At 43.6% G+C, this 27937-nt stretch overlaps 1 protein-coding gene across 2 annotated transcripts in view; it reads right to left on the bottom strand.

Moving 5' to 3' along the window:
* Positions 1–21760, bottom strand: part of trappc6bl (trafficking protein particle complex subunit 6B, like) — a 36635-nt gene extending 14875 nt beyond the window's left edge. Inside the window, exons 1-3 of one of the 2 annotated variants that reach the window (XM_028795413.2) lie at positions 21623–21760; positions 15529–15620; positions 8855–8922 (exon numbers count right to left, since the gene is read on the bottom strand). In XM_028795413.2, the coding sequence (XP_028651246.1) occupies positions 8855–8922; positions 15529–15618 (158 nt within the window). In that variant the 5' untranslated portion in view covers positions 15619–15620; positions 21623–21760. The remainder of the gene's footprint in view (positions 1–8854; positions 8923–15528; positions 15621–21622) is intronic. The other variant, XM_028795405.2, reaches the window with a different exon arrangement.
* Between the last annotated feature and the right edge of the window lie 6177 nt (positions 21761–27937).

The raw sequence follows: 27937 nt of genomic DNA, 5'->3' as shown, positions 1-27937 counted from the left end.
TTAATAATTAAACATGTGAGGACACGGTGCCTCAGCGCTAGCTAGTTCAGTAATTGTTCCTGCCTTGCGCTGTATTATTGCTGGTGCTGACGTGACACTGGAAGGATAGACGGATATAATAATTAAACACGTACTACTACGATATTTCAATGTTCCTTAAAAGTTTTGAAGAATCGAAGTTCTAAGCTTACAGATGGCTTCACGTCTATTACATAGCTTATTGTGTGGCGATTGAGTTTTTGGAGAAAGAAAAGTAAGGACAGGAATTGGAGGTTAGTACGTTTGAAAGAGACAGTACTGCTGTGATAAATTATTTAACTGAAGGTTGCGCATGGCGCAGCAAGCCTCTTGCGTGAGACATGAACAAGCACTGCGCCACCGTGTTCCCATGTTTAATAACATGCTTTCATTCCTATCATCATGAAAAAGATATCACGTATACATCTCAGTATTTTAATTATTCAGAGAGCTGTAATATCAAGAATGTAATGGAGTATGTGTCCCGTCGGAGAAAGAGAAAGCCTGTTTAAAAAGCAGGCAGTGATTCATACACATAGAGCACATAGAAGATCAAATACAGAACAAAGCATTTAACATGCCACTTTAGTTACAATAGGATTTGAGAAACTAGTAAATTAAACGATTTTAAGATGAAGTTTATGATGTTCTACCTTAATGGCAAAATAAACTACGTGATTAAAGTGGAAATTTCGAGATTAAAGTTGACATTTCGTGCTTTTTTCCCCACTGTGTGCCTTTTTTTTGTCTGTACCCTAATAAGCTTTCATATGACACTCAGACGGTGGGCTACAACTCGCTTTTTCACGGCGACTTTGATATGTGATTTCTTTTTTATTTCGGGCACTGTGCGACTTTGTGAAGTTGAGCCTTCGAGTTTCTCCGACACTCTGTCACTCGATCAGCTTCCTTTTGTTGATTATACCACTGTTTAAACCAACAAATAGTACGTTTTTCATTTGCCTCCACTTGGTATTTGCTGAAATTCTTATATTTTCTCCCGTGCTTTTCCCATTGTCTTTTCACAGAAGGCTATTTATATTGATTTGCATATTCAAAGAGGCGTAATTCTGGGAGGAGTTGGGGCGGGACAGAAGGCGCGTGCACGTGCGTTACTTTTCACGCAAATCGGGATTTAAGTAGTAGAAGAACGTGAAAGTATGCGTGCGCACAGATTCCTGCATCTGGATTTTTCTGTGCGTACGCACAATCCCGCTTTTGTGCTTACGCCATGTTATAGTGTGAGTTCTACGCACGGCGTTATACATGAGGCCCCAGGAGATGTTACTGATGTGGGACTGAAAGGATAAAGTACCGTCAAGGATGAAACCTGTGGTGAAGGGGAGACAGAGAAATTATCAATAACAAATGAAAAATGATCAGTTTTGGGTAATGTTGACTTTGTACCAATGAGGAGAACCTCAGTTCTGTCACTTTGTTATTGAATTTAAGAAAATTTGAAGAAAACCAGGATTTGATTTCTGCTATGCAATCAATAAGTGAGGAGGGTGGAAAGGAAGCAGTAGGTTTGCTAGTGAGATAGAGCTGGGGGTCATCAGCATAACAGTGGAAGCTAATGTTATATTTACGATAGATATTACCAAAGGGAAGGAGGTAAATAATGACAAGGAGGGGCCCCAGGACAGAGCCCACCTGAAGTAACAGCGGTGGGTTGGGATGTGAAAGTTTTAAGCTGAACAAACTGAGTGCGGCCTGAGAGGTAGGATCTGAACCAGTCTAGTGGAGTGCGGGTAATGCCAATCAAAGATCATCTATTAAGGAGAGTCGTGTGACAAATAGTATCAAAGGCCGCACTCAGATCATGGAGGATGAGAATAGGAATTAAACAGAATCAGCTGCCATTAGGAGGTTGTTAGTAAAATGAGGGTGTAGCTGCACTTATCTGGAATTACCAAAGTTCTGCAGCTTTTAGTTTGCTTCAAAAGGTGATTCGGGCAAAAGTGTGGCACGTGTTCCAATAATTTCAATGAGCAAATATCTTTGTTTTTAAAAGTTTTTGTAAAATTTCAAAGCAAAAAAGAGTTCTCACAAAAATAGAGAAAAAAAAACTGTAATAAAGAAAGAAAAAAGTTCTTGTTTACAGTTTCACTTGAGGCACATGAAGCGCGTAAGCAGGGTCAGAAAACTGCACGTCATCTCCAATACGCAGACACGTCTGATCGACAGAACCTCACGCTCACTTGCTCACTTACTTACTTACATTAAAAGAAAGGGCTGATCTATAGGAATTAAACAGGCCCGTGTACATGAAGTTCACGTCAAACATGAACTCTCTAAGAGGCTCTTACAGCAAACTGGCAACATGAAATGGAAGAACTGGGTTCAAAGCAACATCCAAACTCAAAGAAACAACACAAGAAGCAGATTCTTTTGATAAAAAAAAAAAAAAAATTGACAGATATAAGACTTCACTAAAATCACACAGAAAAATATCTACAAAATAAATCTGGAGAGAGATTACCTCACTATTATAATAAAAAAAATCTTGGGATGAGACGAGACTTTTTGGAATGAAGTCCCGCAAGATTCTTTCAAGTCACGTCATACTTACAACTTTTGGAAGTAAATCCCAGTCATCTCACCTCTCAGTCGTGTGAATGCTTTTGGCAGACACACTTCCTGCGCTCTCAGCTCTTATAAATTTTATGAGGACAATAATTTTATACGTTCTAGATGACACATCAACGACTAAGCAAAGAAGAAAGAGCAGCGCGTCGAAATAGACACTCAAATGCATTGGAGAGAAAAGGCGGCAAAAAGAACCATAATAATCCATGTTCAAATTCAGAAAAAAAGGAAAGTAATAACCAGCTCAGACCAAGTGGAATTGAAAATGTCATAGGTCCAACCGGAGTCAGAAATAAAAGACAAAGTAGAACTTCATAGGCTAAGGATCTGCACTGGCAATCGGAAGGTTGCCGGTTCGAATCCCATAAATGCCAATATGGACTCTGCTCTGTTGGACCCTTAAGCAAGGAAGGCCCTTAACCTGCCATTGCTGAGCGCTTTGAGTAGTGAGAAAAGTGCTATATAAATGCAAAGAATTAAAGAATTATTATTATTATAAAGACATTCAAAAACATTGGCACGATACACATGAAGAGCCAGTTAAGGATTATGAATTAACGTGAAAATTGTCGATCGGTTACACAGCAAATTGGTTAAATGCGTATCAATAGACTCTGCTGAAACAGTTGGTGGTGATCGTGTGGAAGATGAAAGCATCAACTTACAACATCACAAAGAAAATCTACAACCATTAACACCGTCTGGTTTTCCACCCGCCGAATTACTGTTGAAAGAAGGATGTATTGAGATGTAATTGCGTAATTGATGTCTGAGTGATGGGCTATACAATAGGACAAGATTGGTTGTATTCAAAACCTTACACATGGCAAGGCTGATCACGAACTGAGAATAATGTTTAGTCAGAGAAGCTAGAAATAGTTAATAGTTAATAATTCAATTCAACTTATGGGGGGTTATAGGAACCGCCCATAGATTCTGCACTAACATTTAGTAAAACATTTATGCATTTCTTATGTAACTAGGAAATGGCTCTTACACTAACATTCGAAAAAGTCGATTTATTTATTAGAGAGAAAGAAAAGAAATTCACTCACGGGCCGTTATAAGTTGCGTTGGCATGATGAAAGTCCAAACACGGAATCAAAATTCAATGCAATCTTGATGGCAAGTTAATTTAGCGGTTCTCAAACTGTGGGGTGTGCCCCGAAGTAACAAAAAAGGGGGCGCGAATGTTGCTATATGTGGCGTAATTTCACTATTCGTAGGGAAATTTTAAACTTGTAGCGGTGTATCGGCAGCAAAAAAATATAGGAATACATTTTATTAGGGTTTCAAAAAAACATTAGGGGGGCATAATTAAAACTGTTATGAAAACTCAGGTCGCAGATACTTAATAGTCAATTCAAAAAATATTTTTTACTGAAGTTTTACAGTAAAAGTGAAAATAATGCATATGTAACAATAACCATGAAAATAACAATCTCTTTAAATTGAATATCCAGTTAACCAAACCCGGGGGTTGGCGAGCCTGACCCTGTCTGTGTGTTAAGCAGAATGATCACAGAAGTGCAGACATTGACAGCGTTGGCTTACACTCGTATATAGAAGACGACACTCAAAGCACTTTACATGGTGTTTTGCGGGGGTGGGGTGGGGGGGCACTTCAAACACCACCAATGCTCAGCTTCCACCTGGATAACACGATGGCAGCCATTGTGTGACGACGCTCACAACACGTCAGCTGTTTGGCACTGAAGGGGTCCGAGAGTCGGACCAGCGATTTTTAACTGGTGTGCCGCAAGATTATTTAACACCAACTTCATTAGAGAAATACAATGCAATATGCATTCCATTTTATAGGATATATATATAATTTTAAAAATAATAGATACACGAGGGGGAGTCATGCTAAAGTTAGAAAATGGAACGAACCTCAAAAAGTGCACCGAGAAGGGTGGAGACTCCATTGGGAGACGGACTGTGATTAACAGGCTGAGTTTTCTGTATGCCTTGTATGTCCATTGCCTTTGCACAGCTGTTGGAAGTAAACTTTTGTTTATTTTACCTGGAAGTTGCGGTGAGTCGTTTGTGTCTGGGGTTTGGGAGCTCATTAGCGGCCACCAACCACGCGAGGTCACAGCAGTCAAAGGGCTCAAATGAGAGTGTCGACGAGCTGGATGGCAGGTCAGCGGTGAGCACTAATGCCTCTTCTTCTCTCCCCACAGACCATCATAAGGACAGACCACCTGACTGCACCACTTCCCAAAACTACTGATGACCTCATTTCCACTTCCTGTCCTCCCGCTATAAAGCCAGTGAACGGCCACAGACACTATACATTCTGTACAGGCTCAGTCTGAAGAGATTCATTTGCTTGTTCAAACATTTTTTCTTTTACCTGCTCAAGAATACGTGGGGTGGATCCCCAACTTTCTTTTTGTGCCGATTGTGTCTTCTTAGAAATAGCAGAATATTCCCAGAGGTATTAATATTATAAACTTCTTCTTCTTTCAGCTGCTCCCGTTAGGGGTTGCCACAGCAGATCATCTTCTTCCATATCTTCCTGTCCTCGTCATCTTGCTCTGTCACACCCGTCACCTGCATGTCCTCTCTCACCACATCCATAAACCTTCTCTTAGGTATTTTGCGATCCGAGTTTTCATAACAGTTTTCATAATGTTTTTTTGAAACCCTAATAAAATGTATTCCTATATTTTTTACTGCCGATACAAGTTCAAAATTTCCCTACGAATAGCAACATTACACCACATATGTCAACATTCACACCCCCTTTTTTGTTACAGTTTGAGAACTGCTGTCTTTGGCCTTCCTCTTCTCCTCTTTCCTGACAGCTCTATCCTTAGCACCCTTCTCCCAATATGCTCAGCATCTCTCCTCTGCACATCCAAACCAATGCAATCTCACCTCTCTGGTCCAACCTGAGCTGACCCTCTAATGTCCTCATTTCTAATCCTGTCCATTCTCTTCTCACCCAATGCAAATATTAACATCTTTAACTTTGCCACCTCCGGCTGTGTCTCCTGTGTCACCGTGTCCAGCCCATATAACATAGCTGGTGTCACCATCGTCCTATAAACCTTCCCTTTCACTCTTGGGTGATATTCATCTGTCACATATCACTCCTGTTAGTCTTCACTGTTCTTCACTTCTTTTCCACAATCCCAATTACTCTGTACTGCTGATCCCAAGTATTTAAACTCCTCCACCTTCGCCAACTCAACTCCCTGCATCCTCACCATTCCACTGACCTCCCTCTCATTCACACACATGTATTCTGTCTTGTTCCTACTGACCTTCATTCCTCTTCTCTCATATATTCACCTCTCCAGGGTCTCCTCAACCTGCTCCCTACTCTCACTACAAATCACAATGTCATCATAGTCCACGGGGACTCCTGTCTAATCTAATACATCAACCTTCCTTCTCTCCATCATATCTGCTAACTCTCTCCCCTTACCAGTCATACTGCCAACATTCAAAGTTCCTATCCTCAGTTCCACTCTCTTGACCTTCCTCTGGACACGTCTCCCACTCTTCTTCTCCAAACAGTACTCCAATTTATGCCAGCACCCTGTTGGCTAACAGTACTGGTGGTGGTCGTTTTTAACCCAGATGCCCACTGGAAGGGGGATTTATGGTCAAACCCTGGCTAAGTAGAAGGGCAAATACAAGATCTTTATAAAATAAAAGATGAATTCTTTACAAAGGCTCTTCAATAATAATGAAGCTCGGTGGAGCACAAAAGACAAAAGGAGTTCCCTGAAACAATAAACTGATTGAATGCAAACAGAGCCCCAACACAGTAATCCAGAGAATGGTCATCAAATGGAGCAGAAGGTCTGAAAATCTACTAATCACAATAAACCCACACTGACGTCCTAGCGCAGGGGTGGGCTGCAGTGGCTGCAGGTTTTTGTTCCAACCCACCTTCTTAATGAGAAGTCGATTATTGCTGATGAAGCTCTTACCGCTTAAGTGACATTTTGATTCTTCATTTTAGTGGTCTCGCTTGTTAAGGGTCCCCACTCTTAATTGCTTATTTCAATCTTAAACAGTTAGACGGCGTGTTTTAATGGCTCCTTATTAACATTACGATGTAAAAGACAAAGCAGCCAGCAGTTCTCCTTCTCGCTTGTTTCCATTTCCATCACTGTGTGTTCATCATACACTGTTTGATTTAATAAAAAACTTAATAGAAACATGGGGCAGACTAAAAATTTCCCATTTTAGGCTTCGAATCATTATGATGATATCCTTGGAAAGGAAAAAATCTATGATCTTACATTGCAGACTAATAAACCATAAAATTAAATAAGTTCCAAGACTGCTGAGGATTGGTTTCCAATTAAGCAATTGAGTTGGAGTAAAAACCTGTAGTCACCGAGGCCCTCCAGGACGGACATTGCCCACCCCTGCCCTAGCACATTCAAATGAGCTGTGAGCAACCCTCACCTTTAAATGGGCTGAGGTCAGTCCACAGCGATGACGGGCAGGTGGCCCCGCCTCCTAAGGAACCACCCACAAAATACAACGGACGTGACAACGGCTTCGTAGATACACAGAAGCAAAGTAAATAGCAACGTTAATCAAAAATGGACCAGACAGACATGAAACAAGAATTTGAGCCCGGGGAAGATTCACAGCTGAAACATAACATGTGAGGCTTGTCGCATCAAACCTAGGACAACTCCATGCTGGAATGGCTGCCAAAGGGGTCTCACCGAAATTCTCAAGTTAAAGGGTCGGAATTCTTGTGTCGAATGGATATTTTGAGATGGGTGCGCTGGACAGCCAATTGGATTGCAGGTTTTTGTCATGTGGTTTGCTTGCCTTGAGTCAGATAACCCCAATTCCCCACCCCCCCCCCCCACCATTTTAACCACAGTGTAAGGAGGTGTTACTTATTAAACATGTATTAAAACATATAGGACGTTGTGAAAGATGCCCGGACACAGACAGACAGGAGGACACCCACTTTGTATTTCTCTTCTGCACAGCACAGTGCGCCAATCACCAGTTACTCAGTCCCTTTCCACTTTCCTTTGCCTTTACTCTTCTCATGTGCCACCCTCACTCCTCCGTCCTCTGCCTCCTGATTCCGGCTCCCTGTTTGGAGTGAGGCAGCCCCTTTTATAACACCCTGGATGTGCTCCAGGTGTGCCCTGATGACCATCCTGCAGCACCTCCTGGTGTGGTGGAAGTGCTGCAGTCCATGGCTCCTAACCATCCAGACGGCCCCCTACAGGGTTGAGCTTCCAAGCTCCTTATCTGTGGCCCTGATGCAATCCAGGGGGGCTGCCCTCTTGAGCCCCGGGGAAGATATTGTCCCACTCCCGGTCCTTCCCTTCTCCAGGTGTCCCGGTGGGGCAAGGTTCCCGGTCGTTGGCCACAATGTAGAAAACAAAGTGACCCCTGGAGTCTGTGGATTTAAACCTGTAGAAATTCCTAAAATCCTGCTTTTGCTTTGTCATTCTGGGGGTACTGAGTGTTGCTTGATGAGGGGAAAAAGAAAATCAATTTTAGTAACATGTGACAAAGTGAAGGGGTCTGAGGACTTTGTGAAGGCGCTATATAGGAATACTAATATACTTTTAGTTTGCATCTTGACGGTCGGCTTTGCTGAGGAGACGCGCCGATGTGAATTTCACTTGACTGCCAACCTGACGTGTGCTTTTACAGAATTAGAAACGTCTCTGTATTCTGCTTTTGTTGTAAAAAGCCATTCCTTGCATTATTGATTTATTGCTTCTGCTATTTAATTATTTATCAGTGCCATCTCTCTTAGAGGGTCCCCCTTCCCCTCCCCAATGCCACTCATTTTCTGAGGGATGCACCAAAGTGTGATGACCGCCGGAGTGAGCTCAGGTAGCTGAGCCCGTAACCTTCACTCTGACTGCATTAGCATGGAGGCGATGAAGAAGAAGATGAAGAGGAGCAGGGGCCTGGAACCCGAAGCAGCAGAAAGTCACATTTCTGTGGCGCAATATGGCGGTCAAAGTTAAACCACACCAAACAAATCAAAAATGCATGAGGGCTGAAAGTGAATAACCGACACGACTGATACATAATTTACTGCCTGCCGTGCAGAACTGTGAAAGTAACAACGATATTCTTACCATCCCCTCGTAAATAATACATTCAAAATGACTGCGAGATATGGAGAGATGGCCAGAAAAGCCATTGCATGGCAAGTGGGGAGGAGGAGGAGTAGGAAGAGGAAGATCAAACCGGCCAACCAGCGACCCCGACGCCCCAGTCCCGGCACCTTTCAATCAGCCCTTGTCCGACTCGGAATCCCATGTTCTCCAACGTTGAGATGGCGTTCATTTTCACCTGAAAGAAAAAAAAAAACAAAGGAGGAGGCAGTCAGGGGGGGATTGTTCATTGTAATGTGCATCACCACGCTACGGTGGGGACCCCTCAATGCTGTCACCTGCCTTCATGATACAGAAAATCCTCTAAGGTGACCTAAACCACCTCTTCAGTCCTGCCACCTACAGTACAAGCACAAGTGAGACTTGTGGGCCAGGGTGCCAAGAGCTCTGGCGTCCACTGCGAGGGGCGTGGTTCAGACCGCCATGAAAGTGGCGCTTTATAAGGAGGAGGACGTCTGAGTTTACTGATATTCTCTAAAGAGGACAATGAAAGTCTATGTGCGTGAGAATATGAGGAGGTTTTGCAGGTTAACGTCTTCCTAAAAATGTCCCCTCATAGCACTGAGAAAGAACTTAACCCTTAAACCACCACAAACGGCGACAGTTGGTTCCCAGTGCAATTTGCCAGCCCACCGGAGCTGATCAGTCCGTGCCGTACATTCATTGAGCAGCCAGCTCAGGACCTCTGGCGCCCCTACAGCACTGCAGCATCACTATCTATCCCTGGGATTGAGCCGCTGCACTAGATGAGCCTGCGGGCGTCAGCCAGTTCAAATGCAGTTGATTTACTGAATGTCATCAATGGTGTCACTTGCACCTTCTACATATCATAATAGATTGTCACAGTTGTCTTTTATAGTTTTGACAGTTCACTGGCAGTGTGTAAAATGATCATTTGTTGCAGTCATTGTGATGTTCTTTGCATGAACAAAAAAAAGATGTGTTAAAATTTCACTTTTTCTTGGTGAATTGTGATGTTTTCTCAAGTCAAGTTGGGGAGCCTGCACTGGTACACTGGGTTTCCACACCCCCCCCCAACGATGAAACAGTTCGGGATCCCGGTTGGCAACCCCCCAGGCAGATACGCGGTCCAGTCCCCACCCTCCGAAAATGACCCTCAATCTGCCGCAGCCAGGTGTTAGGTGGGTGACCCCTTGGCCTGGTCCAGCCACTCGGGTCCCCAACAATGAGGATCTTACAAGCTGGATCACCCTCAGGGAACCGTGCCACATGGCCATAGTGCCGTAACTGACGCTCCCTCACAATGCAGGTCATGTGCCTCATTCGGGACTCCATGAGCAACACAAAGTCAAACCCGTGGTACCCAAGAAGAGACACAGTACCAAAGGAGTCCAGTCTTCATCTCAGGTCACTGGATAGCGTCCATGTCTCGCAACCATATAGCAAGACAGGAAGGGCCAGGACTCTAAAGACTTGGACCTTCATCCTTTTGCCGAGATATCAGGAGTGCCACACACACCTTTCCAGCGACCTCATGACCCCCCAATGCTCTCCCAATCTGTCTAATGACTTCATAGGAAGAGTCACCAGAGACATGAATGTCACTGCTGAGGTAAGTAAACCTCTCAATGACGAGGTCGACACTCTCCGCAGACAAACACACTGCTGATGGCTGAGCTCAAGAGGTCATTAAAGGCCTGGATCTTTGTTTTTTAATCCAGGACACTCATAAGCCCAGACACTCAGACCCCTCACTCAGTCTCTCGAGCGCCCTGATCAGAGCCTCCATTGACTCTGTGAAGATCACAGCATCGTCAGCAAAGTCAAGATCCATGAATCTTTCTTCACCAACAGATGCCCCACAGGCGCTGGACCCCACGATCTTGCCCAATACCCAGTCCATACAAGCATTGAACAGAGTAGGAGCAGAACACACCGCTGACGAACCCCAGAATCAACTGGGAAAATCACAGAGGTCCTGCCTCCACTCTGCACAGCACTCACAGTACCAGTGTACAGGCCGGCCATGATATCCAGCAACCTCGAGGGGATCCCGCAAACTCTCAGGATGTCCCACAGGGCAGCGCGATCAACTGAGTCAAACACTTTTATGAAAATCAACAAAGGCTGCAAAGAAACTCTGCCGATATTCGCGTTAGTGCTCCATGAGAACCTTCTATGCCAGGATGCGGTCAATGGTAGACTTCTTAGGTGTAAAACCAGACTGTTCTGGTCGCTGGTAGGTGAGCAAGTGATCACGGATCCTATTGAGGACGACCCTAGCAAGGACCGTACCCGGCACCGAGAGCAGTGTTATCCACCTGTAGTTGCCGCAATCCAGGTGATCAGCCTTCCCTTTCCAGATAGGGACAACAAGTCCCGTTTTTCCAGTCAGTTGGAATGATGCCCGTCTTCCTTAAAAAGTGCAGCAAAAAAGCATTTGACATCCTGGGGTGCAAGTATGTGGCAGTTTAAGGGTTAAGAATTATAGAAATAAATAATCGAATAAAGTAAAGGACATCTTTTCACAACAAAAGAGACCAATCTTGGGGGTGACATTGTTACCTAAAGGGCATCTTTTTGGGCAGAAGGCTGCAGCTGCTGAAATCTCGCCATGGAGATGTCACCGCAAGCGAATCGTGGGGCACAGCTAATAACACGATTGTTCCCCCGAGTTTTCACGCTCATTCCAAGTTGAGTATTTCATTACAAATGGAGTTTCAAGGTGGGGGGGGGGGACTTTGGCATCCATTTGTGCTGCTACCCATAAAAAGGGGCACAGGTGGCGCAGTGGTAGTGCTGCTGCTTTGCAGTAAGGAGATTGTGGGAGATTGTGGGTTCACTTCCCATGTCCTCTCTGTGTGGAGAGTGCTTTGAGTAGTGAGAAAAGCGCTATATAAATGTAAAGAATTATTATTATTAAAGAATTATTATTATTAAGAACTTGAAAGAACACACAGGATGGATGGAGCCAAAGAGGAGCAAAACACCAGGGGCCTCATGCATAACGCCGAGCGTAGAATCCGCACTATAACATGACGTAAGCACAAAAGCTGAAATGTGCTTACGCACAGAAAACTCCAGATGCAGGAATCTGTGCGTTCGCCAACTTCCGCTACATAAATCCCGCTCAGCGTGGAAATAAACGCACGTACACACGCCTGCTGTCCCGCCCCAACTCCTCCCAGAATTACGCCTCTTTGAATATGCAAATCAATATAAATAGCCCTTAAGCTCAGCGTTCTGTGAAAAGGCAATGGCAAAAGTACGAGGAAAAATAGAAGAATTTCAGCGAATACCAAATGGAGGCAAAATAAAACGTATTATTTGTTGGGTTAAACAGTTATATAAGTAACAAAAGGAAGCTGATCGAGTTTCTCCGACATGCTATGTCACTCTAAAGCTCAAGTTCACAAAGTCGCACAGTGCCCGAAATAAAAAAAGAAGTTGTCACACATCAAAGTCGGCGTGAAAAGGTGAGTCGTAGCCCTCCGTCTGAGTGTCATATGAAAGCTTATTAGGGTACAGTGAAAAAAAAAAGGCACACAGTGTCAAAAAAGCATGAAATGTCAACTTTAATCTCGAAATTTCCACTTTAATCACGTAGTTTATTTTGTCATTAAAGTAGAACATCATAAACTTGATCTTAAAATTGTTTACTAGTTTCTCAAATCCCAACGTAACTAAAGTAGCACGTTAAATAATTTGTTGTGTATTTGATCTTCTATGTGCTCTATGTGCCTGAATCACTACGTGCTCTTTCTCCGACAGGACACAGAAATCATTACGTTCGTAATATTACAGCTTTTTTTATTTTCATGATGATATGAGTTAAAGCATGTTATTGAACATGGGAACACGGTGGCACAGTGCTTGTATACGCAAGAGGCTTGCTGCGCCGTGCACGACCTTCAATGAAATGCTTTATTACAGAAGTACTGTCTTTTTCAAACGTACTAACCCCCAATTCCTGTCCTTACTTTTCTTTCTCCAAATACCCAATCGCCACACAATCAGCTCTGTAATAGACGTTAAGCCATCTGTAAGCTGAGAACGCCAATTCTTCAAAACTTTTAAGGAACATCGAAATGTCTTCATAATGTTTAATTATTCTATCCGTCTATCCTTCCAGTGTCGCGCCAGCCACAGCATGAAAACAGCATGAGGCAGAAACAAACAATGAACGAAGCTCAAGCTCGCTAGCGCTGCGGCACCATGTAGTTAAAGTTTTATCTGTATAATATAATCAGATGCATTTCATCTTAAAAATGATATCGTCATCATACGTAAATACGCGCTTTATAAAGTGGCTCAGGTTGTGCAATATTATAACTGTATCATAAGTACAATTACCTCACGGTAACTTGCAAGTACAAACAGTTCTACAAGGAGCACTTGATGGACCGATGGAGTGCGTTTAGAGTTCTTGGGATGAAATTGTTTGTGAACCGCGAGGTCCGAACAGGAAAGGCTGTGAAGTGTTTGACGTATGAGAGCAGTTCAAATAGCGAATGGCTGAGGCAGCGAGTGCTTGATTCTGTATACCGATAATTCTCTTTTCAATCAGCTGCTGCTGTGATTCCCACTCAGATACAGTGATATAAATACGCCGAGTGGTGCAGTGAGAGGAATATGGAAAAAGATGATTAGCTGTGGCAACACCTAACAGAAGCAGCTGACAGAAGAAGAAGAAGAAGGTGCAGTGAGTGTAACAACGCTAAAGCAGTTATGGGATTTAGAATAGTTTGACCATTTTGTGGAACATTATGTTGTTACAGGTTAATTACAATCAGATGCATTAAATTTATGAACGATATGCGGTTAATTTCAGTGTATTTGATAAAGCTGCCGTCATGGATATGGATCTAAAAAAGAAAGGGAAACCACACAGGAACAGTAGCACTGCTTTGACGCTGGGTGCCGCCAGTCTGCAAAACCGAGCGCAGAACTTGCGTACACCAGGGTATGAGCTACCATGGAAAAGTACGTGGCTTTACGCCAAGTGTAGGTTTTATACATCGCAATTTGAATGTGGAAACGTTCTTACGCAACATTTCTGTGCGTACGCAACGTTTATACATGAGGCCCCAGAACTCACCAAGACAATGAGCCGCTGGGAATTGTGGGATTGATAGGGAGGAGGGCAGTCCTTGGCAGTGATTGGCGGGTGGACCTGCCACAAACCACATGGAACATAACAAAAGCAGCTTATTTACATATTCAGAACCAACGTGTATAAAATAAAGAATGATGAGCATAATCTGCATAAACAAAAGAATCAAAAATGAACAAAAGGGACCGCAAATGTGACCCTGAACCCCAGTCTGGGGAGACACTCTGGCTGAGACATGACACCTGGTGGGTTCCTGGAGGTCCAAAGAGTTCAGCTTTTGATTCATCTATCCCACCTTTGGGATGATCCAGGGGTTTGGTGGCATTTGTGTTTTGAATACACAACGGGTGGTCTGAAAAATCGAGAGTCCACCTTAGGAGAAGGATTTAGGAGTCATAGTGGACTCTAAGCTATCAACTTCCCGACAGTGTTCAGAAGCCATTAAGAAGGCTAACAGAATGTCAGGTTATATAGCGCCTTGATGTGTGGAGTACAAGTCACAGCAGGGTCAGCTCAAACTTTATGGCGAGGCCACAGCACTAGAGAAGGTCCAGAGAAGAGCATCTAGGCTGATTCCAGGACTACAGGGATTGAATTATGAAGAAAGATTAAGGGTGCTGAGCCTTTACAGAAGATGAAGAGGAGACCTGACTTGAAGTGTTTAACATTATGAAGGGAACGAGTGCAGTGGATCGAGACGGCGACTTTAAAATGAGTTCATCAAGGACACGGGAACACAGTTAGGGGTCAATTTCGCACAAACATTAGGAAGCTTTTCGTTACACAGAGAACGATAAACACTTGATATAAGTGACAAAGTCGTATGGCAGACAATAAGACTTTAGGGACTTTCAAAACTCGACTTGATGTTATTTTGGAGAAACTAAGTGGACAGGAGTGCTGAGCTTTGTTGAGCTGAATGGCCCGTTCTCATCCAGACTGTTCTAATGTTCTTGCAGAGGAGAGGTTCCTGCCTTGCTCCTCTCCCATTTCTCCTCCATGTCTTTGTTACAGTGGAGTCACGGACACGGACCACCTTAGCAGAGGCCGGAGAGCCCCGCTGTTCTTTGGATGCTCTTCTGGGATCCCCTGTAATGTTGTGAATAAGTTGTCGGTGTGCTCATGGAGACAATGTGGCAGGCTGGCCTTTCCTTGAAAGGCTCCCAGTGTCTCAAATGTCCTCCATTTGCATGTAATTGGGTCTTACAAAGGGCTTTGCCCCCCTTTTCTTGATTGGTACGTTTCTATAGCTGTTTTGCTCCTCTCTTTGAGAATTTCCTTTCATGGAGGCTACATGTTGCAGTGGTGACAACGTCACTCATGTGGTGAGGTTCAGATTCAACAGGGCTGACTCGGTTTAGTCAAAAAGCCAAATCATCAAGGAAATTTGTTCAGAACTTTGAGTGAGGAACATGGGGGTGGGGGGGGATGGTGGGCAATGCACAATTTAATTATTTGCACATTTTAAGTAGCCATTTTAGAAACTGTGTTCTCAGGTTTACTTGGATTCCATTTATTTAAGGTCTGAAGCCATTCCTTGTGACAAATATACACAGAGGATTTGTGGAAGGGGGCAAATACTTTTACACAGCCCTGTCATTTGAACAATCTATCATTTTTTTTCTTTTTCCAATTAGCAAGTCCTGCAAGACACCAAATTCCGTCTTCTCCCAAAAAGCAGTATGAACAGACCGGGCCTACCGTACATACCTGCTCGTGCTCCTCTCTGCTCACGTCCATCTTGTACACATAGTCCACCATTTCCATGTGGAGGAACTCAAAGAAAATGTTGTCAGCCATTGCTAAAATAAAAAGAAACAAAAGTGTGATATTAAAGAAGAGCGTAGAGTGGAGTGTCTCAGACATTCTGGTCAACGCAAGCAAACAGAAATGACGTTCATTACAGAAGGGTGACAGTGTTAAGTAAGATGAGACCCCCTCAGAGTGAACGTCACTCGGCTCCACAGCGCTTGGGGCTTTAAGTGCCTCCGTGGCCAAATCTCACTTGGTTTTTCCACCTAAACGTAGCTTGTAGTTCACTGGAAACCAAAGATTTGGCTTCCTGAGCACATCTGGGAGCATCTTAGTGATTTCAGCCTGCTGGCCACAAAAATTCACTTTCACGAGTTCTGATCATGAAGTGTTTGATTGTAATTCACCCAATGTTTGTGATTTCCTCTCACAAAGTCACAAACACTTCCAAAAATGGCCACTGGAGGGGGAAAGTCAGAGAAATGTCAGACGCCTCCATCCACTTAAGGGGGTGAATTCTTTAACAACAGAATCCCTAAAGCCTATGAAAAAACTCGCAATCCTGGCCCACCTTAAATCCCTTCGCACCTCTCCATCAGCGTCTTTTGTGTTGTAAATGCGTTGATCAGCACAAGCAGCAAGCAGCCTGCTGTCCCATTATCCACCTTGATGGAGCTCAACTCTCTCAGCTCAAGCCAAGGCTCCTTAAATGTGTGTGAGGTGCCTGGTGTTGTAGAGGGTCACTAATATAGAATATCGTTATTTGGAACACATGCATTTCACGTGCGCTCTGTGTCTACAAAGATCTGGGTGCGATATAGGACGCTGTATAGCGCCCGACCCGACACAGACTCCCACTGAGGCACTTATAAAGGAAGTTTTAAAGAATTCACCCCTTAACACTAGAATTACCAAAGCCTATGAAAAAACTCATAATCCCGGCCCACCTTAAATCCCTTCGCACCTCTCCATCCGTGTCTTTGTGTTATAAATGTGTCGATGGGCACAAGCAGCAAGCAGCCTGCTGTCCTATCCCCCCACCGATGGAGCTCAAGTCGCAAAGAAGGTTCTCCGAGCTCAAGTGTGTTTATCTGTGTGTGAGGTGCCTGAAGTTGTAGGGGGTCAATAATACAGAATATCGTTATTTGGAAAACATGCACTTCACGTGTGCTCCGTGTCTACAAAGATCTGAGTGTGATATAGGACGCTGTATAGCGCCCGACCCGACACAGACTCCCACTGAGGCACGTGTAAAACATGAGAAAGACTTTATTTTTCTTTACCTCTGGGGCAGGTCTTCCCCGTGAACCCCACAGCCACAACACAGTCCTTTCCTCCTGGCACCACCACTCCTCTCGACAAGTTTTGTCCTCCACCTCCCGACTCTGGCTCCTGAGTGGTGGTTGCTGGCCCTTTTTATAACCCACCCGGAAGTGCTTGATCACCTGTTTCTGATTGCACTTCCTGGCGGGGCAGTAGAGTTGTCTAGGCTGGCTCTGGGACCCATGCAGCACTCTCTGGCGGCCACCCCAGATGCCAACAGGGCTGTGGAGAACTCCATCTCCCATGGAGCCCGCCGGGAAACTGAGGCATCATCCTCAGCCCATGGTTGCTCCCCCGGAACATAAGTAGACGGGGCATCCCGGCCGGGCATGGGACCCGGCTGCCTGCCATATGGGTAAGTGTAGGATGAAAGGAAATGCCAGGCAAGAAATGCTGAACACATAGCTAAAGCAGGAAACCTTTTCCATGTTATACTAATAATGACGTGAAGTGTATGAAGTGTGAAGACTTTAGTCCAAATATCAAGTAAACACGTGCGCTTTAATTCAAGAATATAACCAAAGCAAAGAAAAATGTGGCTGTCAATGAGCTACAAACCCAAACTCAAATGTCAATTGACAGAAAGGTGAAATGTATTCTTGGATGGTGCAGTGGTAAGACCTGCTGCCTTATAAACCAAAGGTTGTCGGTTCGAGTCTTGGCGCTATGCGTTTTGAGTAGTCACTTGCTGCTATTATTATTATTAGTATAAAATAAAAATAAGGGTGGCACAGTGGGTAGCGCTGCTGCCTCGCAGTAAGGAGACCCGTCTGGGTTCGCTTCCCGGGTCTTCCCTGTGTGGAGTTTGCATGTTCTCCCCGTGTCTGTGTGGGTTTCCTCCCACAGTCCAAAGACATGCAGGTTTGGTGCATTGGTGGTCTTCACACTTGATGCACTTCACGTCATTATTAGTGTAACATGGAAAACGTTTCTGCTTTAGGTGTGTGTTCAGCATTTCTTGCCTGGCATTTCCTTTCATCCTACACTTACCTGTGTGGCAGGCAGCCGGGTCCCACAGTCTACAGCGTCCTATATCACACCCAGATCTTTGTAGACACGGAGCACACGTGAAGTGCATGTTTTCCAAATAACGATATTCTATATTATTGACCCTCTACAACACCAGGCACCTCACACACACATCAACACACTTGAGCTCAGAGAATCTTCTTTGCGACTTGAGCTCCATCGGGTGTAGGGGGGGAGGGGGGGGGTTTAGGGGTGGAATGGGACAGCAGGCTGCTTGTGCCGATTGACACATTTACAACACAAAAGACGCTGCTGGAGAGGTGTGAAGGGATTTAAGGAGGGCCGGGATTACGAGTTTTTTCGTAGGCTTTAGTAATTCTAGTGTTAAGGGATGAATTCTTTAAAACAGGGGTGCCCAACTCCAATCCTGCTGGGCCGCAGTGGCTGCAGTTTTTCATTCTAATCCTTTTCTTAATTAGTGACCTGTTTTTGCTGCTAATTAACTTCTTTTGAATTCATTTTAATTGACTTGCTCTTGAAGACTCAGACCCCTCAATTGTTTTGTTTTCCTTAATTAGCAGCCAAACAATAATAAGATACAAAATGAGCCAAAACAGGACCAGCAAACTGTGACCATCACACAGTATCTGAAAATAAAGAAAGGTGAAGGTCTCAGGAATGCTGATCTGCTCTTAGAAAAGAGAAAATCCACAATGTCTGCTATTGCACAATTAGAGCAGCAACAAGCCATGGAATTAAAGAACGGGTTTAATTAAAGACAAGACTCGGCCCCTCATTAAGGAACTGGTTGGAGTGAAATTGGTTGGAGTTTGAGGCCCTGACTTAATTGCTCTTCTGTTGGCTCACTCACTTCACACTTCACTTTTGTTTGGGTGCCATTTAAGGAAAGAAATGAAGCAATTCAGGGGAACATTTATCAAAAACCAAGTCAAGTAAAATTAATTCAAAAGAAGTCAATTAGCAGCAAAAACAGATCACTAATTAGGAGAAGGGTTAGAATGAAAACCTGCAGCCACAGCGGCCCTCCAGGACTGTGGTTGGGCACCCCTGCTTTAAAACTTCCTTTATAAGCCCTCCGTAGCTCTAAATCTGACATATCGTTTAAGACATCTGGTCTGTTCAGGGCAAAACTAATTTTTTCCAATAATGCTCAGAGAGAATGTCACTTTTTAATGACCATATCACAACTCCAGAGGGTGACAGGTTTTACATGCACTTTGTTAATTGGGCCTATAAACAGCTTGGAAGGTTCTAGAAAATGACGCCAAGCCTTTAGGTAATTCGACAATTAGCCTCAATGGAGTCAGCGTGTCAGAACGAGTCGCAGGGGACATCAGACTACACGACTGGGGGTCCCAGTTTTGGACTCGCTAAGAATTTATAAATAAAGTCCTAGCCTGAAAATCACTGTTAAAGTCGTGTAATGTGACAGGCCCTTAAGGCGGCGGTTTCTAAAAACAGCATCTAACTAAAGAATGAGATCAACTGGAGAGGAAATGGCTGACTGGGGGCCTAAAATATAACTGGGATTTCTAACATTCCTACTGTACAACGGGTCAGGATTTTGCTTTGCTTGCCACGTAAACAAACTCAGGCTGGCATCGTTCTGTCTGTTTGTTCCTCTGCACTGCTGGCAGATGTATTGAACATACGAGGGACAAAGCCTGGCACTGTGAGTGCCCCCTTGAGGACAGCCATGTAACCGGAGTACAAGAAGATGCCCAAAGAAATGCGGAAATTGAAAAAGGAGTTAAAAACAAAATACCAACGGTACTGACATGAATGAAACAAATGAGATACCAAATATGGCAGTGGTAGAGTCGGCAGGGGTGCCAACATGTGTTAACGTATGTTGAGATGTTTATTGCATTTTTCATATTTTTGTATGTTATTTCTGTCAGCTTTACTTATTACTGGTTATTTATGTTCTGCGCCTCTAATTTTCCTCGTTTTCTCAGTTCTTTGTGTGTGCAGCCGACTGCAGGGCAACATCTAACAGTAGATAACGGCGACTCCTGCAGCCCATCTAAGGACAGCGAGCCACCATAACAAGCCATGTGAAGATGAGGACCCGCTGGCACTGGGCACCAGAGTGGCACTTTAGTATTTTTCAGCATAGGCATCACGTGCACTGCACTTCCAACAAAACTCTCATAGAAGCGTGCATTGCAAAGTGTCTCCATTTTGTATCTGTGGAGTCCTGGATGATGGAGGACCTGCAGGGCAAACTGCAGTTTGTGAGGCTCAAGGGCTGCGTGGGCAGCACTGGACCACCACGAGGCACGGACCCCTCTGCTTGTCTCTGTCCTCCGACTAAAAAGAGAACAGCAGGTCATGTCAACTGCAGAAATTCTCTGATGATTCTACACTTGACAAGGGGGATGAGCCAAGGGGAAAACTTTGAGAATCGTCGGAAACCCAAAGAACTGCCCACTGACCTTCATCACATAAACAGCCCCTACAGTATGGTCCACTCCTGTAAGTACTCAAGGGGATCTACACTATGTTACTTTCTTGAAATAAAATTATGAAATATAATAAAAGTACTGGGGGGGTGAACATCAAATGGTCTGGTAACACAGAGGGACTTGGGAAGAAAGGGGAAAGCAGATTCTTCTTCCTTAGGAAGCTTTAATGTGGGAAGTGACGTCCATCACAATTCCTACAACACCAGCAACAAGCTAATCAGAAAGGCAGGCTCAGTTATGGGGTGCACACTGGACCCACTGGAGGAGCAAATTAAAACAAAGCTGAGCCTCATGCTGCATGTCCTCTCCATGACACAACACCACCACCACAGAGGACTTTCAGCCAACAAAAGGGTTGTGGGATTAGGGGGGCGTGTTTGGTATGGGGGCTTCATACCAACGGCAATATGCCTGTAGGGCACCTCAGTGCGACAGGCTCTGGAACTACCAAGTCAGAAGTTTTCATCCATCCATCCATTTTCCAACCCTCTGAATCCGAACACAGGGTCACGGGGGTCTGCAGGAGCCAATCCCAGCCAACACAGGGCACAAGATCAGGAACCAATCCTGGGCAGGGTGCCAACCTCAGAAGTTTTCTTTCTTTTTAAAGTTTCTTTCTTTTTAGTCATTCTGGTGAGTGTTCAGACTATAACGTGTGTGTTTATTTATCTATTTATTTATTTATTTATTTATTTATTTAATGAGCCTGTGTAAAACGCCAAATCTTCCCCCGGGGACAAAAAAAAGTTTCGTCTTATCCGTCTACAAAACTGTGAGCACGTGACCCTTACACGGCACAACTTTAAGTCAAAGCGTAGTGCCCACTTGTTAACCTGGGCACGAGGCGACACTGACAAACGCGCTGCAGAGTGCCAGCAGGGGCACGGGGTGGTTTTTAATGTCGCCGCCGCTGCAGCTGCTGATTCACCCGGAGTGTCGTCGTCGCGAGCGGCGTCGACATAAAAAGCCGTCCCATGCCTGTGCTAGCACTCCACAACGCGTACTGCAACTGAGACAAACGTTCTGGAGACGCGCTGCCTGGGCTCACTTCTCACAAGCCGCCCCCCAGGTTGCAGGCAGCAGCGGTGGGCTCGAGGCTTACAGACGTGAATCGGCGGTCCCGATCGCCGGTCCGTGACGTTTAACAACCCAAACGTAAACATTAGTCGCGCCGCCCTACGACTACAACCCTCGGGTCCGAACTTAGCTCGTCGAGCATTAGCCAAAGCGGTGGACTATTAATAATAAATGAGAGTCTAGGAAAAGCGTACCTCCGCGTCTCTCCTGCGCGCCTCTTCCGGGTTACGGACACCGCCGAGGGACAAACCTGCCAGAAGGACGCGCGACTTCGCGCTTTTGTCAGGGAGCGCGCATGGCAGTCGCGCTGCAGGCTTTCAGCCTGAGTCCTGAAAGGACGGAGCACAAAAGTTTGCATAAAGGAGTCTGCTGAGCATATAAGAAGACACGATGACTACTGGCATTTGTGCCATCACCCCGTATCATAACAAGAAAGAAAGAAAGAAAGAAAGAAAGAAAGAAAGAAAGAAAGAAAGAAAGAAAGAAAGAAAGAAAGAAAGAAAGAAAGAAAGAAAGAAAGACGGGAGGAGACTAGTCAGTCACATCAAACTCGTCTGATTAGCTAAAAGCTGAGTTGTACTAAAATTTCATTTTGGTATTTTTAAAGTTTATTAAGGTTTCCAAGGGATACAAAAAGTAATAAACTTGACTTCAGGTAAATATGTGGTTAAAAATAGTGGCCGTTGTGAAAACAGGAGCTTTTACGTGGACAGACCCATTGTTTGTATTCATATAAGCAAAATTCTAGCAAAAGGACTGGCAGTCAACTGCCTATTAAACTGTGTAAAGCATAATCTGCACAGTTATCTAATGGTAATAAGAGAAATAAACAGGACATTTGTAATTTCATGTTTTTACACATGAACTGTCATTTAAAATTATTAGTAATCTGCAAGCTACCAAACTGCAGTCTGGTATAATACTATCCATTATAACAGTTAGCCAATGTAATTATCAGTGTTTGAGCACTGCCATTCTAACAGAGCAGCGTTTCTCAACCTTTAAGTATTTGCGACCCAAGTTTTTATAACAGTTTTCATCGCGCCCCCCTAGCATTTTTTTGAAAGGAGCCCATTAATACCAATTTGTTTTTTTTAGTTAATGATATATCATAGATGCATATTTTATTATACCTACTTAACTTTTATTGACATTTAGGCCTATATAACTCTATATTTATTTTTCTAGTATCAGAATGCAGTTTAAGTTAATTTGTTTTGGTTTCAATAGATGTATTTTTCATATTTTTGATTCTTGTTTTCTTTTTTTCATATCTTCGCGCACCCCTTTTTGTTACTTCATGCCCCCTGCCCCACAGATTGAGAACCACTGTAGTAGAGGGTGCATCACAAGCACTGGTAGCAATAAAATGCATTGCATTTATTACTCCAACACATGGCCCATCACAAACATTAACTCTTCTTTTACAAACCCCATACCAAATGGCATATAACCAAGACATACACATTGCATGATGAACTTCAAACCGCAATGCTTAGATCTTCATTAATTACTTGCACTTCAACTTGTCTCAGAGTAGTAGTACAGCTACATTAGTTCCATTATATTATCTCTTTTCTATCCATCCACCCATCTTCCTAACTTGCATGTCCAGGGCAGGTTGTTGGGGAAGCTGGAGCCAGTCCTACAAGTAATAGGGCACAAGGCAGGAACAACACCTGGCCCATCATGGAGCAAATGCACATACACACACAAATACATTGGGGTCACCAATTCTACTAACCTGCATATCTTTAGACTGACAGAAGAAAGCCCCATGGACATGCGGAGAGCATACAAACTCCACACCAGATGTGACCCCCCCCCCCCCATCTCCTTATTGTGAGGCAGCACTGCACCACCGTGCCACCCTACTGTCTCTCTTTTGATTTCACGTTCTGTGGTATTTCCTGACATCCCTTCCTTTTCCATTGCATTAGCATTGCCGAGACCTGTTACCTGTTACCCCAGACAGTCTTAGGGTCCTTTAGTTGGCGCCTGGGTAAGCGGGATGTCCTCTCAACTGATATGCTGCTGTAGGTGCTGCTGGATTCCACAATTCACTCAGGATACACTTCCATCTTTGGTGATCAGTGTTGATGTTTCAGGCCGCAAACCCCAGACAGTAACAGACACCTCTGTATAAAATGTTGAGTTTCTTGGCAGTTTGTTACATGGAGTAGCCTTCATTCTAAAAAAATAAATAGTTTAAAAAAAGGGTTAGTCGGACATGTTTCTTGAGAAAGCAGTTTCATTTGGGTGATTTCTGAACCTCAAATTGAACTTCAGGAATGCCAGGACCTTGCAATGCAAGTGAAGAGAATGGCAGGTTTCTCTAATAACCAATGAACATGTAAAGAGGACTCATTAAGGACAAGCTAAGGTTTCCTCACACAGTCCAAAGACATGCAGGTTAGGTGGATTGGCGATTCTAAATTGTCTCTAGTGTGTGCTTGGTGTGTGTGTGCCCTGTGGTGGGCTGGCACCCTGCCTGGGATTTCTTCCTGCCTTGCACCCTGTGTTGGCTGGGATTGGCTCAAGCAGACCCCATGACCTTGTGTTAGGATATAGCGGGTTGGACAATGACTGACTGACAATATATGTCCACAAAGGGAGACAATGAGTCATGTATCTTAAAATTGTTTTTAGACAGACTAGGGGGCTTCACTCCCTGCTTGTCAACCTCTCAACGCCAGTGCTACACGGCTGCTTCTCTGAAACCCCTCTTAAACGGTGATACAATTGGAAACAAATCAAATGTAATACATAGGAGGGGGGGGGGGGTTGTAAGGGGGAGTGGATTAATAAGGTGGGATTCAGAGGGATTTTATTATTTGGATGTTCTACTTTTTAAGCTTGCATATGGTGGGTTCAAGTCCAAGTGTCTGTTAATGGCATTTTCATTTGACAGCCGTTACTCAGCCAGCTCTCTGCCACTTAATACTAAATAAGAGCAGCCCCAGGCCCCGTGCCTAAGGAGGCCCCACTTTTGAGGTCCGCGTGTCACCTTCAAGCAGATTTGTCAAGTTACATTCTCCAGTTTATCTATATATTTGAGATGCTTCTAAGAGGAACCCTTTTAAAATCCTTCTTCAAGGTCAAATTCTGTACATGTACATCCACCATCATCACCCAAAATAGGTCACCATTATAATCCTTCCTAAAACAGGACTAGTCCATATATATAACTAATGCATATATACAAATGTATACTATACATACTATATAAACGGCATGCATGGAATAGCGTCCCTGCTGGGAAAGGTTTCTGTCCATTACCTAGTCAGACGACCAGGGGGAAACAAAAAGCAGGAAAGATGCTAGATGGCAGCATTCCTGGGTTATGGAAACCCACATGGCATGCTGGGAATTGTAGTCCCAGGGCTGCTGGGGAGCTGCTGTTCACTATCTATCTATCTATCTATCTATCTATCTATCTATCTATCTATCTATCTATCTATCTATCTATCTATCTATCTATCTATCTATCTATCTATCTATCTATCTATGAGTTATATAGTGCCTTTCACATATCTATCTATCTATCTATCTATCTATCTATCTATCTATCTATCTATCTATCTATCTATCTATCTATCTATCTATCTATCTATCTATCTATCTATCTATCTATCTATTATATAGTGCCTTTCATATCTTTTACCAAGTAACAAGAGCGTAGTAACTTGATTTTCTATCACTGCTCTTCAGATTTACAAGCAGATAAACAAACTTAGCACACTTAAACAGACTGGGAGAGATTTTTATAGTCACTCTAGAAAAGAATAAAAATATATTCCTAATAAAAAAATATTGCAAAATACTTCAGAAAAGGTCTGACAGCAATGCATCCTCTTCTGCACAGAAAGTGCACATTGAGAGTAGAGTAATATTATTCTTTGGAATGCATTGATTAGTTAAAATGGGAAAAATGTAGTTTATGAGTCTGAAGTGGACTTGTTTAGCCTTATGTGGTATAACAATTGTACTGTGTATGGCACCGACCCTCGAGATTTTCCAAATTCTGTACCCTACTAGCAGTGCTACCCATCTAAGACAGGTTGAAATCTAACTCATTAACATTGACTTCATCATTAAGGTTTGCAGTGCACCATCTGTAGGAATGTATTTTGTAATCCATGTACTAATAAAATGCTTTGCATTTGTCATCCCAACAGATGGCACATCACAAACATTCCTATTAATAAAATGCATTACTACAAATGTTTGTGTGCGCCATCTGTTGGAATGACAAACGCAATACATCCATCCATCCATTATCCAACCTGCTATATCCTAACTACTGGAGCCAATCCCAGCCAACACAGGGCGCAAGGCAGGAAACAAACCTCAGACAGGGTGCCAGCCCACTGCAGGGCACCCACACCCACACACCAAGCACAATTTAGAATGGCCAATGCACCTAACCTGCATGTCCTTGGAGTGACTGTGGGAGGAAACCCATACAGACACAGGGAGAACATGCAAACTCCACGCAGGGAGGACCTGGGAAGTGAACCCGGGTCTCCTAACTGCGAGGCAACAGCGCTACCACTGCACCACCATGCCGCCCGAATGCAATACCTTTTATTATTAAATATACTTGTGATGCCCTGTAGGACAGACTGGCATTATCCATCCTGCCTCCTGGCTTAGCAAACTGCTGCCAAACTCTCTTACCAGCAGTTAAAAGTCTCAGTTTGTCTGGCTGGGCCTCCCTTTGGAACACAGTATCTGCAACCGTATGAGTGAAACAGAGATCCTACACTCCATTACCTGAATTCATTTGCTTTCCTGGGGTGGATGTCTAATTGATTATTAATCATCAAAAATCCTACAGAATTATCTGTTGGAGTGACAAGTGCAATGCACATGTTTCTGTTAGATAGATAGATAGATAGATAGATAGATAGATAGATAGATAGATAGATAGATAGATAGATAGATAGATAGATAGATACTTTATTAATCCCAAGGGGAAATTCACATACTCCAGCAGCAGCATACTGATATAAAAAAACAATATTAAAGAGTAATAAAAATGTAGGTAAAAACAGACAATAACTTTGGATAATGTTAACGTTAAACCCCCACCAAGAGTTTAGGATTCTTAAAAGCAGTGTTAATGTTTGTGATGCACCATTTGTTGGAATGACACATGCAACACATTTTATTACTAAATATGTTTGTGATGCCCTGTGGGACACACTAGGCATTATTCATTTTACCAAGCTGGAACTCGACACCAGGCTTAGCAAACTGCTGCCAGACATTCTTACCAGCAGTAAAAAGTCTCAGTTTACCTGACTGGGCATCCCTTTGAAATGCAGCATCTGCAGCCTTATCTGATCAGATGAGTGAAACAGAGATCCTACACCCTATTACCTGAATTAATTTGTCTTCCTGGGGAGAATTTCTAATTCATTATTAATTATCAAAAAATTCTAAAGCACCACCTGTTGGAATGACAAATGCAATGCAGATGTTTTTGTTATATACCACTTGGCATGGGATTCTTAAGCAGTGCTAATGTTTCTTATGCGCCATCTGTTGGAGTGGCAAATGCAATGCATTTTATTACTACAAATGCTTGTGATGTACAATTTGTTGGTATAACAAATGCAATACTTTCTACTCCTACAAATGTTTGTGATGCACCATATGTTAGAATGGAAAATGCAAAGCATATGTCTCTGTTATATCCCATTTGGCATGGGATTCTTAAAAACAGTGTCAATGTTTGTGATGCACCATTTGCTAAAATGACACATGCATGCATTTCATTACTAAATATGTTTGTAGGACAGACTGGCATGATCTATTTTACCAAAGCTGGATCCCACCTCCTGGCTTAGCAAACTGCTGTCATGCACTCTTACTAGCAGCACAAAGTCTCAGTTTGCCTGACTGGGCCTCCATTTGGAATGCAGTATCTGTAGTCTTATCTAATCAGATGAGTGCAACAGAAATCCTACACCCTATTACCTGAATTAATTTGTTTCCCAGGGGTGGGTGTCTAATTGATTATTAAACATCAAAATCCTACAGCATCACCTGTTGGAATAACAAATGCATTGCACATGTCTCTGTTATGTGCCTCTTGGTATGGAATTCTTAAAAGCAGTGTTAATGTTTTGTGATGCACCATCTGTTGGAATGCATTTTGTAATCCATGTACTAATAAAATGGTTTGTATTTGTCATTCCAACAGATGGCACATCACAAAATTTCTATTAATAAAATGTATTACTACAAACGTTTGTTTGCACCATCTGTTGGAATAACAAATACAATACATCCATCCATCCATTATCCACCCCACTATATCCTAACTACAGTGTCACGGGGGTCTGCTGGAGCCAATCCCAGCCAACACAGGGCACAAGGCAGGAAACAAACACAGGGCAGGGCGCCAGCCCACCGCAGGACACACATACACACCAAGCACACACTAGGGACAATTTAGAATCGCCAATCCACCTAACCTGCATGTCTTTGGACTGTGGGAT

Source organism: Erpetoichthys calabaricus, chromosome 1 (assembly GCF_900747795.2).
Source record: "Erpetoichthys calabaricus chromosome 1, fErpCal1.3, whole genome shotgun sequence".
NCBI classification, from domain to species: Eukaryota; Metazoa; Chordata; class Cladistia; order Polypteriformes; family Polypteridae; genus Erpetoichthys; species Erpetoichthys calabaricus.
The sequence above is the reverse complement of the archived record's forward strand: the minus strand, read 5'-3'. Positions and strand labels throughout refer to the sequence as shown.